This window comes from Fulvia fulva, chromosome 1 (assembly GCF_020509005.1).
Source record: "Fulvia fulva chromosome 1, complete sequence".
NCBI classification, from domain to species: domain Eukaryota; kingdom Fungi; phylum Ascomycota; class Dothideomycetes; order Mycosphaerellales; family Mycosphaerellaceae; genus Fulvia; species Fulvia fulva.
Window position 1 is genome coordinate 3,282,122 of NC_063012.1, and position 12,667 is coordinate 3,294,788.

General features: G+C 49.5%; 3 protein-coding genes across 3 annotated transcripts; all 3 read left to right on the top strand.

Moving 5' to 3' along the window:
- Positions 1-5,781: 5,781 nt before the first annotated feature.
- Positions 5,782-8,841, top strand: CLAFUR5_00664 (uncharacterized protein; the record flags this gene model as incomplete). The annotated part of the gene is made up of 3 exons (XM_047899812.1): positions 5,782-5,783; positions 6,210-6,456; positions 6,517-8,841. Coding segments are annotated over 3 exons (2,574 nt in total).
- Positions 8,842-10,579: 1,738 nt separating this feature from the next.
- On the top strand, positions 10,580-11,509 carry CLAFUR5_00665 (GPI-anchored hemophore; the record flags this gene model as incomplete). Its single annotated transcript, XM_047899813.1, has 3 exons — positions 10,580-10,660; positions 10,738-10,915; positions 10,977-11,509. The coding sequence occupies 3 exons, from the start codon at positions 10,580-10,582 to the stop codon at positions 11,507-11,509; spliced, it is 792 nt and encodes a 263-aa protein (XP_047756506.1).
- A 556-nt stretch (positions 11,510-12,065) lies between these two features.
- Positions 12,066-12,627, top strand: CLAFUR5_00666 (uncharacterized protein; the record flags this gene model as incomplete). Its single annotated transcript, XM_047899814.1, has 2 exons — positions 12,066-12,129; positions 12,188-12,627. 2 exons carry the CDS (start codon positions 12,066-12,068, stop codon positions 12,625-12,627), a joined length of 504 nt encoding a protein of 167 aa, XP_047756503.1.
- Between the last annotated feature and the right edge of the window lie 40 nt (positions 12,628-12,667).

The following is a 12,667-nucleotide window of genomic DNA, read 5'->3' on the forward strand; positions in this document are numbered from 1 at the left end:
CTAGGTTATAGGGCATAGTGGACGCCCTTAGCTAGCGGGACAACCTAAGGAATAGTTAGCTACAAAATCCGCGGTCAAGTACCCCCCGAAGCTTATCTACTACCGCCTTACGAGGGTATAGAGTAGTATAGCAACCTAACTGCGAAGCGAACATATCGGCCTCTAGGGGTACCTATTATAGAGGAAGGTTCTAGGATACACGAATACTAGCTGCCCCTACGGCTATCGCTCCTAGAACGTACGGTATATACTCCTCGTCTATCCGAGGTAGTCGCTAGGAAGGGGGGAGTAGATAGTAAAGGCGAGGAACCGGACGATTAGGGTACTTCTTAACAACGCTAAGGACCTACGGCGCATTACGAACTAGATACTAGAGAAGGGCTAGCTAGAACAGTACCGCCTAGTAGGAGTAGTATAGGAATAGAGGACACGACGTAGCGCGACGAGACTAGCTAGGAGCGGGGGCTAACGGGGTAGTGACATAGACTACGTACGTTCAGAGGGAAAGCTAATCTAGATAAGGAGAAGTTAGGGGCGGGAAGGGTTTTTACCTATTCGGGTTTCCCTTTGTATATAACAATAGATATATACCTATATAGGCCGGATAGGGTCCTAGAACAGGGGAATGACAAATCTATCTATTTATATTCCGCCTCTACTATACTATAGCCGCGAGCTTCGACCTAGAAGCCAAACAATTCGATATTGTTAACGCCTTCCTAAACTCGGACCTACTATATACTATATATCTATAACCACCTCCTAGAATCGATAGGCTATCCTATAGACACGTCCTTAAGCTAGTTAAGGCCCTCTACGGTCTAAAGGAGTCCCCTTTATTATAGTACTACTCCCTAACCGAGACGCTAGCCTCCCTTAGACTAGTACCTCTATCGGACTCCGAATATATCTACTATAACAATAAGGTTATATTCTTCTTTTACGTTAACGACCTAGTTATACTCTACTACCGTAAGTATAAGTCCTATACTACTAATATTAAGTAGCGGCTACTTACTAAGTACGAGATGTACGAGCTCGGTGATCTCTCCTAGTTCCTAGGAATTAAGGTTACGCGCGATAGAAACAAGCGCTTACTATAGCTCTCTTAAGAAGACTATATTAAGAAACTAGCCGCTAAATTTAGTATATCTACGAATGTACGTAAAACGACAGTACTAGTAGATTAATACCTTAATTAGACCGTTCTAGAGGGTTATCAACCCACCTCTATCGCTATCCTTACGTACTAATAACGTATAGGATCCCTCAACTTCGCCGCTATATATACGCGGCCTAATATCGCCTTTTCCTTATCTATACTATCGTAGTATCTAACTAAGCTAACTAAGACACACCTTAAGCTTACAGATTAGTACTTACGCTATCTCCTAGAGACTAAGAACCTCTGCCTTATATATAGTACTAGTAAATATATCACTAGCCTTTATAGCTAACTAGAGCACCTCGGTAGTAACTACGAGTTCTTTAGAGCATCGGACGCGTCCTACGGTATAAATAATAATAGGACTAGCTTAAATAGCTAGGTCTTTATACTATTCGGTAGACTAGTAGATTATAAGGTATCTAAACAAATCACTATTACTAAGTCCTTAATAGAGGCTAAGGTACTCGGGCTTTTATAAGCCGCCTTAGAGCTTATATAGTAGGAACGAGTCTTTACTAAGATACACCTTTAGTTCAATTAGCGTACCTACTTATACTACGATAATACGTAGACTATCCGCCTTATTAACTAATAAGGGCAAAAGCTTAACACGAAGCTACGCTACATTAATATCTACTACTACTAGCTCCGATAGCGAGACTAGCGCGGAGACATTAAGATTAAGTATCTTAGTACTAACGACATGCCTATAGACGGGCTGACTAAGCTACTTCTACTATAGAAGCATAAGCACTTCGTTAAGCTGCTTAATATAGCTAAGGAAGGCGTAGACCTACGTACCTTAGTACCCTCTATAGCCGTATTAGGAGGTAACGGGCCAATAGACGCCTAAGAAGCCCGTAGTAGCGGCCTTACCTCATCTCGAAACGAACACCGAACGGCTTTATCTTTACGGACACCTCTCTAGAAGCGCTAGTAGGCGCAAAACACGGCTACTAGTAGCTACTAATGCTATAGACAATAACGAAGCTAGGGCAAAGTATCTACTATTCACTAGTACGGCCCTAGCACTATCATTAATAGGTGTTTCTCGGACTCCTATTAGCTAATAGCGTAAGGGCGAGAAACACCCCTATTACTAGTAGTAGCGTACGCGCGCGCTATAAAAGTAGCGCGTCTAATTAGAACGCGAGAAACGCCTCTAACTTACTACTAGTAACAACACTACTACCTTGTTACTATATTATCCGCTACTTTTATATATAGTACACACTTGCCCAAAACAAAAAGGTGTCACTACCCTAAGGTAATGACCTTTAAAAGTGTAGAAAGTAAGGTACCCCGAAGGTGCCTTTTTAACTTTCCGATACCGTTGCTCCGGTGTTACCTATTAGAGCCCTATTACACCTTATATAGTATAAGCTCTATCGTAGACAGCCTAGTGCATTACGCTACTAACTAGTATCTTATACTCCCTAGGGGTAGAGCGAGCTCTCTTACTATTCGCCGGAGCGAAATGACTTAGTATAGAGTAATTATCGGACAATTTAATAAGTTAAGCGGACGACAATATATGTTTAAGTATACGATAGGACTAAGGCTACCCCTAGATTGAACTTAGGACCTCTAATGTTTGCCGGTAGGTAAGATGATTATATACTTAAGTAAAAGTCCGTATAACGGGACTATTACCTAAGCTATCTTACCGGTAATAGTTACACAATCTATACTTTATTATATAGGGAACAATAGCAGTAGTGAAAGTAAGGAATGAGGGAAGGGGTACAAAGCTCACCTTACTTACCTTAGCTCACTTTACTTAAAATAGCTGACTTACCCTTACTATAGTAGTAGTAATACCGAGGGCCTAACGTCACTACTATAGGTAGGGGGGGTAGTTATGACAGGGTGTACGCGATTATATAGGAATTAGCTCATTTACTCTAGCGTACGAGCTAAGGGGGTGTGTCGCGATCCGAGCGTGTATATAGGCAACATCCTATTATCAATACTTAAGGCTACGTACGCTAAGAATCAGGTGACTAATTAGTCACCTATAGCCTCTTTAAGAGCAATACTTGTCTATTCTAGATAGACATATATAATATACAACCTGCTTTTAAAACACCCTATATAAGCCCGTATAATAACTTCCTATACTTCTAACGTAATAGAGTACTTCTTAATAACGTTAAGGACCTACGGCGTATTACGAACTAGATACTAGAGAAGGGCTAGCTAGAACAGTACCGCCTAGTAGGAGTAGTATAGGAAGAGAGGACACGGCGTAGCGCGACGAGACTAGCTAGGAGCGGGGGCTAACGGGGTAGTAATATAGACTATATACGTTTAGAGGGAAAGCTAATCTAGATAAGGAGAAGTCGGGGGCGGGAAGGGTTTTTACCTATTCGGGTTTCCCTTTATATATAATAATAGATATATATCTATATAGACCGAATAGGGTCCTAGAATAGGGGAATAACAAATCTTTCTATCTATCTATATACCCGGGCTAGGTATTCGTTCTCCCCTAGTAAGTTTTCCGCCTCCGTATATAGAGTCGTCTACGCTATATTATTTATTATTAGCCTCTACTTTCTATAAAGTAGGCCTTAGCTTATATCCTAGGGTTTTCCTTAGTTTGTTCCTCGGCTTAGCTCTTAGTACTAAATGTTTATAAGGCTATAGCTCTTATTAGTTACTATCCCCCGCTACTATTCGGGGTGAGGTCGCGCTTACTAATTAGGTAGTTATCCTCCGTAGCTCCGTGACTCTAGGGTCTACCGTTAGGGGAACGGAACCTTAGTTTTAGGGTTCTTTATACTACGATTACGCCGCCGCTAGCGTAGGCGGGCCGCTACTACTTAAGTAGATTACTCGTCTTAATAAGGGCTGTCAAATAGATAGTCCTCGTCGATGTTCTAATCTAGTCCCTAGCTTTAGCGATCTGTTAGTAATTATATAATTATATAGTCTAGATCGTTAAACTTATTATTAATATCGTAAAGTAGGTAGTACTAAGTTATAAATTCCGTAAACCTTAGGTTTGTTCTAAGTCCTCGGATAAGCTTACTTAGTATTATTTGCTTATTATAGTACCCTCTAGCTTTAAGGATATCCTACTAAGTATTTTCGTATTTATTAATATAGTCCTAAGTACTATCGAAACGGATTATTATAATAGCATTAAAATACGCTTCGGCTTATTCCCGAGTACGTATATCCGTTACTATATACCGTATAACTAGGTAGTTATAGGCCTCCTTAGGTCGTTAAAGGATTTAAGTTGTCCCTTAACGAGGAGTATATCTATTTAATAAGGAGAGCTAGCGCGGTCGCTACGATTTTTCGGCCCTTATCGTATTCCTCGAGTATAAAACGATAAAGGGCTATTCGTCCCTTAAAATCGACGCCTTTCTTTTAGTCGTCGGTGCTTTATATAACACTAGCTAGGAGTTACTTAACTTCCTCGCTTCCGAGGGTAGTTCTCCCTTCGGTCTTCTTCTTCGGGGAAGGTAGAGGTATAGGGGTAGGGGTAGGGATAGTAGTAGTAGTAGCTATTACTACTTTTAGTGCCTTTAGTTATTCAAGATTATAGTCCTCTAGATCCGGTCATTCCGTAGCTACGTAGGTGCCGGTGAAAATATCCTAGACGCCCTTTACTAGGGCGGCGACTTTAAAGTTACGTTTCTAGGCGCGCGTATTACGCTTGCCTTAGAGTTATTAGTCCGGGGATAGTATCCTATCGTCGACTTCTCGTCGGGAGAAAGGTATTATAGAGTAGGTTTTGTAAAGATGTTTAGATAATATTGATCTCACTTAAGTTTTAGGAGTAGTAGTTGATTTTCCTTACGTAGCGAAAAGCGACCACCTATAACCTGTTGAACAAGATAATATGTGAGATATAGAACTACGTGCTCTAGCTATTAGCGAGAGATTATATCTTCTCGCTGAATAAAGGATGCTGCATGCGGTACGTCCGCATGCAGCCTATCCGGATGCGGTGAGGTATGTAGAGTCCGTTTTCAACAATTCGAGGGAGAACACGCCGGAGAAATCATCTTCTGAGGCTGCCGATTGAATTGTTCCTGAAGTTACATACGTCTTGAACATGCAGACGTTTTCCCGAGCAATATGATGCTGGTGCTCTGGAACCACAGACGAGACATAGGTCACGGGTCAGGGATGCGACAGAGTTGAATCCTGCCCTACGCGTTTCGAAGATTTCCTCGCTTCGTTTCTTCGACTGTGCAGCTTAGAAGCAACCGTGAAGGTCGGGGCTCAGGCGTCGAGATGCGACGTATCATTTGTGAGCGCGATGCGGCCGACTGCATGGTCGCACTCGAAGGTGTTTGGTGCATGTGACAACTCAAAAGCTTGCGCTGCGTCACCGTCATTCACAGACCAGGCCCCACCGCGCTATACCCAAACAGTTCTAACTCCAAAAGTTCCATTCACTTCGCGTTTTCCCCTTCCTTCAATTCTTAATTTCCCAATCCCACAACAACAACTTGCAACAACACACAGTCATCGACTCGACACTATCGCCATTTCCAAACATCGACAAGAAACGTATTACAGTCATTGAGACCAAACACATTTTGACATACGCACGTGCTGGACAAGTCGCGCGCCGTCGCACGAGGCACTAAATGTGAGTAAAACCTCGCATTCACCAGGTGATATCGCGTAGCACTCACTCGCACTTATTTGCGCGCACATGAACACTGAGCTGTCCGGCGTTGCTGCCTGGCCAGTTTTAGCCGTGATTGTCGCGTAAGCTGGCACGAAGTGAATGTGGGACGAGTGCACGGACCCTCGAGCTCAATTTCTATTGGCCGAAGATCTCCACGCCTGCTTCATCTTCGCAGGCACTCGAAACACTTCACCTCGCAGCTACACTCGCCGTTGTGTATACTGACCTCGTGGTCGTTCACACACAACGCCTCGAGTTCGCCGCTGTGCAGCCGCTTCTATGAGCCCGCTTGCCGCATGCCACGCCAGTCACACCTGCCCTTGCTCACCTGCACCTGCCGCGTGCCGCCACCAACGTGGCGAAATTGAAACTAAGTTCTCACAGGGTAACAGCTTCAACATCACTATCCGATATGGCCTCGCCAACCGTCCGCACCAGAAACCAGCCACGTCGGAATTCTTCCAAGCGCAAGCATTCACTCGACACAAGTCAGGTTCCGCGCAAGTCCTCAGCCATCATCATCTCCGATAATGCCGAGGATGACACAGCTCGAGGCATGGTCACGAGGAAATCTGCCTCTGGTATTACAAATACAAGCGAGCCCAATCGTCCGTGGGGCAGAAGAGGCAAGGTAAGAGCGCTATCCCAACATCATCCAGCCATCTAGACTGCAACTAACATTCAACGGTAGGCACCTGCTCAGAACGATGAAGATGTCATTGACAGTGGCGACGAGGTCGAAGAGTATGACTTCTCGAACGATCCAGAGCAGGATCTTGAGGAGGACGATCAGACCACCGAGTTCTACGAGACCGAAGAGAACATCGTTGAGATCTCATCAGACGATGAAGATTCGGAGCAAGGATTCGCTGATCGACCGTGGCTCAACTTCGACAATAAGATGCGTGAGTCATGGGAGGTGATGTACGCCACAGTTACCACCCATCCGATCAACGGCAGCTGGGAGATGACCGAGGAGTACCAAGAGGAGAAAGATGCCGAGATGATGCGTTACATGGAGAATTTTCCTCTCCAGAGATGGATCATCCCGCAAGACCAAGCCAACCGAGCATACTTTCGGCTGCTCGAGCGCGCACGCTGGCGATCCTTGGGAATCCGTATCTACGGGCGAGAGCGCATTCCCGAGTGGATACCAGGCAGCACCAACGCCGCCCACCTCCAGCAGGCCCTGAACATCCCTCGGGAGAAGTACTCTCGCGAGCCAGCACAACAGCCCAACTATGCGCAAGCTGGCCCATCGGGCTCATCCGTACCAGCACATCGTCAACAGCATCCTCAGCAACCACCCCAACAACAGCATCGCCCATCCACCTCAGTACTGCACCAACATCCATCAGCACCAGCGACTCCAAACACCCACGGACTACCACACACGGGCGGTCTGTCACAAGAACACGCTCAGATGCTGGCCCACCATAGCTCGGCACTTCCGCATCATGGTCCTAGGCCCGGCCAGACTCCCATGATGGCTCAAGGACCACCACCTTCACAACAAGGAGGTCCACATCCACCACCCCTGAATGCGCTGCCATCGCAGCCTCACGCCCAGCCACTGGCTGTGCATCCGGGCAAGCCAGGCCACCCCCAATATGCCCATCCTGGCATGGGTCGGCCTGTGGGACCTCCACAGCAGATCTCTTATGGACTGCCTCAAGGCTACGGCGGCCATATGATGCCACCGACCAACTTCCCGCACGTTGAGCACCCTAAGCCTATGCGACCTCGCGCCAAGAAGGAGTCACCAATTGCAACGACACCCCCACCGCCACCTCCGACGCCGCCGTACGAGCTGCGCCAGAAGCCCAAGGAGCGGGTGGGAAAGAATGCTCCACGCAAAGGCGCCCGCCGTCAAGCAGAAGCTGAAGAGTTCCCGTGGACGCGTCAGATCGACTTCGCAGCCGAGAAGGCGAGGGCCACTTGGGACGACAGTGTATATGATCCAGTCGCATTGCGCGAAATGGATGCCACCCGTGCTCGCAACGTTGCCATTATTGATGAGCTCGATGCGAAGGTGCAAGTGCAGCAGCGCATTGCTCGCGCCAACAAGAAGAAGCGTGGTGCCGAACCTTCATCAGATGTCGAGCCGGTGCCGCCGCCTGGTGAGAAGAAGAAGATGCAGCGTGGCCAGCGCAAGGGCGAGTCTGGTGGTGATCCATATCATTCCGGTGCCTTTGCGTTCGCCAGCGATGATGACGCAGCAAAGGCGAGGGATATGGGCTTCCACATTCCAGACGAGGCAATCGAGGCAGCTGAAGCCGGCAAACTTGACGTCGAAGGCCAAGCCAGTCTCAAGATCTGCTGGAACCCCGGCAAGAAGGGCACAACAGAGAATCTCGAGCAAGTAAAGTTCTCCATTAAGGACACAGTCGCCACCCGCAAGCAGTTGAAGGAGCGTCTGGTCTTGACCAAGCGCGCTGCCGAGTGCATCGTCGACTTCTGCCCGGACCTTCTCTGGCGCGGTATGCTTCTCCGCATTACAAGCGAGGCTGGCTATGGCAACAAGGACGTTCGAGATCGCTTCTGTTACAACGGATGCTATTGCGACAAGGCTACGATCACGAAGCGCATATCCGCTGCCCTTGGTCAGAAGCAGGTACAGCCCAAGTCCAAGGGCTACGGTCCAGGCGAGTGGGAGTGGTATGATGAGAACGTCAAGGATTTCTCCAAGTACATCGACTACTTTGGCAAGCGACACAGCCACCGCAACATGCTGAAGATCCAGATGCAAGGCGAGAAGCGCAAGATGGCGGTCAAGCAGACTCTTGACGAATCGACACCCAAGAAGGACGAGAGTCCTTCCTCTTCCGTTGAGGATGGAGCTGATTCCAGCAGGAAGCGCCGAAAGCTTGACAAGTACGATGATGCCGGTGAGGAGAGCGAGGACGACAACATGGAGGACGAAGTCGACGGTCATGACGATGGTCACGAGTCCGATGCATCCGACGACGCCGTCTCATTGCAGGACTCTGACATTCTCGACGAGATCGACGACTAGGTGGTGTAGCTGGTGACCAGACAATGCGCTTGACCAGGTCTTCGGGTCGGCAGTGGGACTGCTGTTCCACGATGCACCGTCCGGATGAATGATTCAACGGAACGCTCCAATTGTCTTGTGCTCAAGAAGCAGCGCGACGTTTGGCCCTGCGTTTGCTCCTGCACTCCAGATCTCGGTCTGCGACTGCTTGGGTGGACTGTGAGGGGACTCCCGGGTGTGCATAGTCTAGTCAATAGCTTTCAAGATGGCATAGCAGTAGATAGTCTTGTAGGCTGATATGATAGCACGGCAGGAGCTGCAGCAAGAGGAACCGTCCCAAGGTCTGTGTCACTGTTTGCATGCTCACGGCCCTGTGCAGTGAAGCACAACTCCTGGACCTTTGCCTGTTCTGCGGTATCGTCGTTCCGGGCGGTCTCGGCACTACCAGATCATCGCAGGAATTACCTGCTCTGCTGGAAGCCGTCCACGGCATCAGGAGCATTGGTGAAGCGAGTGGTTTTATTAAAGCGCAGGAAGCCAAGGCACTCCTATGCCATATCTTGGTACACACTATTTGAGTAGTCTATTGCAGTAATCTATCGAGGGGTCAATGTCAATGGTAGGACGGTTGGACTGCGCCGTGTTTCTGTTTGGCCAGAGTCAAATGGCCTCACTGCGGTACTTTGATGAGCGCGCGAGAACGACAAGACCAGCAGAGACGGTCGTGCAGGCAACATCAAGTGTGAGGCGGTCTACGGGATGGTGCACTAGCCAATGCTGCACACCGTCCCAGCCCCGACAAGCGTCGTTGCTCTTTGTTCGTGTGCGGCTTCATGTTGTGTTTGTTTGTGACTCGGCAGGGAAAGGGGAGCGGCCAGTTGTTTGATCGAAGGTGCTACACGCGACTGTGGGGGTGCCATCTTTCGCGTTTCTGGGAAATGAGCTCCCGAGAGCCAAGAGTTTGCACCGCCACAGATGCGCGCTCCTCGTCAGTGCTTGTCTGAGGTGCACGGGTGTCGACTCGATTTGCAGCGGTCGACATGGGGACAGCCTGAACAAACAAGTGGGCTGGCGAGAGTTGAGCGTTGGCAAGCGCGCACTCAAATGCAAGCTTATTGGAGGATCAGCAATCTGTGTGGCTGGTGTCGGGTCTTCAGAGTTAAGCTCACCCGCCACAATCTAGCGACGGATTGACAAAACACTGTATGAGAGTTCCGATAAAGCAGGAACTGTGACGTCGGCCAAGATTGGTTGTGTTTGGCTGGTCTGTACCACCGTGCCGATGACCTCACATTGCTGCGATACTGTGAGGAGACATGGATGCGCCGTGCGTGTTTGACGGGGTGGGCTGTTGGTGGGATGAATCTGGGCTGTCGCAGAGTCAAAGCATGCCCGTGGCTCAAGACGAAGAGCGATACCTTATGGTTGCCCTGCACTGACCAGCAGGTGGTGACTGGACGGGAGCTTAGCGCGATGTGGGAAGGAACATTAAATAAGATTGGCAGGTACGAGCATGGCAAAGGCCCAGGAAACTTGATACAAGCGAAGGCGCGTTTGAAGTGAACGGCATCCGGTCATTTCGTGGGACTTCTTAACCGCCCTCTCCCTTCTCCTCCGACATCCATCTGCTTACCGCCAAACACAACAACGATTCCCAGCAAGCATTTCAGCATTGACCATTGATCACTACCAGCAGCCATACTAAGCTTCCGACACGCATCACCAAGACCACTCATCACTTCCAACCGCCATCCTCGCCATGAAGACTTTCATCCTCGTCGCCGCCGGCGCCGCTCTCGCGACTGCCCAGATGACGCTCAACGACATTCCAGAATGTGGTGTACGTACTCACTCGAGCTCTCTTTGCGTCGCGCACATGCGTCGCGCTCACATGAACACTCACTGACTGTGTTGCAGCGCAACTGTGTCAATGCCATGATCGGCAAATCTCAGACACTCGGTTGCCAGGCCGCCGACGCGTCTTGCCTCTGCGGTAACGCCAACTTCGGATACGGTCTTCGCGACTGCTCCAACGAGGCTTGTGGAAGCACAATTGGCCAACAGGTCGTTTCGTACGGTGTCCAGTACTGCCAGCGTGAGTGCCAAGCCTGAAACGTATGTTTGGTGTATCATCACATGCTGACACACATTCCCAGAGGCTCTCGGTTCCGCATCAAATGCACAAAGCGCAGGTGCTTCGTCGGTCCTCGCTGGAGCTGCTGGTGCCTCGGGAGCTGATGCATCTGGCAGCGGCACGGCTGCTGCCACTCAGACCGAGGGTGGCGACAACGACGCCTCGCAGACTGGCTCGGCCATCACCACTTCTGCTCTGACCGCTCTCGTCTCTCAATCTGACACCACTTTCACCACCACCACCGGCTCGACCACCATCTACGAGGGCCAGGAGACTGGTGGCGCTGGAGGTATCGGTGGCGCTATTAGCTCTGCCACTGATTCCGCAGCTTCTGCCGCCTCTTCTGCCGAGTCCTCCGCATCTGATGCTGCTGGATCCGCCATGACCAGCGCATCTGATGCTGCCGACTCTGCCATGTCCAGTGCATCCGAAGCTGCCAACTCCGCCAGCGATGCTGCCGCCTCCGCAACCGACTCCTCGAGCGCTGCTGGTGCCATGATCACCGCTGCCCCAATGCTCGCCATGGGTGCTCTTGCAGCTCTTGCCGCCATGTAAAGCAGGCAGGCAGGCACTTTACGCATACACGAGAGACGGTCGTTACGCCGCACGGACGATAAGATCGCAGGTTGGGCAAGGCTTTGGACATGACTGCGATGATACCATTTTGATACCTTGACGAGTACTGAAGCGTGTGACGTTTGAGCGATGTCATAATGTAATAGCCTTTGTGCAGTTTACAGTAACAAAAGCCCGTACATATGGACCGATAGCGTGCCTTCAGCCCCTTTGCCTTTGCCATGCAGCTTGATGCATTTACAGGTTAGGCCGGCTGACCTGAAAACGGCTGGTCACCGAGCTGGGAGAACCACATCTTACGTGTTGCTGCCGTAGTCACAGATGTGATCCGGTAGTAACATTGTAGTTCCTCGTTGGCTCCTGCTTGTCGTTCACGTAAGAGATGGGGTTTGGTAAGTGCTACAGTGATCCTGTCCCTTATGATCAAGTGCGTGTCTTCCAGTCATGGCTGCAGGCACATACAACAAGCAAGTGCCCATTTGTTATTGTCGCGGCATCGTTCGAGTGTTGTCTTCTTTGGCAACCATTTCCATTTATGCCAGAACATTTCCGCAAACACATGAGCGTCACGATGCCGCCGCGTCGACAGCCTTTGACGGGTAATCACCTACTCATGGCTAAATTGCAGAGAGATCTCGCAACTAACGTACGAATCAGCAATTCCTCCACCAGAAGTGAGCAGGATCTTAAAGGACGACCATGCCGACAGAGCCCTAGAATGTGGCAGCAGCGATGGCAACAAACCACGACAAGGAATCCCTTGCGATATACAACCCTCGGCGAAGCAAGAATCGTGGCGAGATAGCTTTCACCATGTTGTGTCGGCTAAGACGCCCAAGACCGACTCAGCATTCATCATAGCCGACAACTTCTCTCAGAACCTGCTCAGGCGAGGAGAAATACCCATGTTCAACGCTCAGCCGTCAGCAGAGTACATTTCCACCAACATTCAGCGCAATGGCCCTCGAGATGGCACATCCCCAATAGGTGACTGGATCGCATATGGCGCGACGGTGTGGGTCGTTTTGGAGCAGTTCGAAATCATCAATGGTCAACCCTCATACCTGGCTGTGCCGAAAGGCATCTACACGTCCTAGGCAGACGCCGAGAGACAGATGCGAAAGATGATTGCAGACG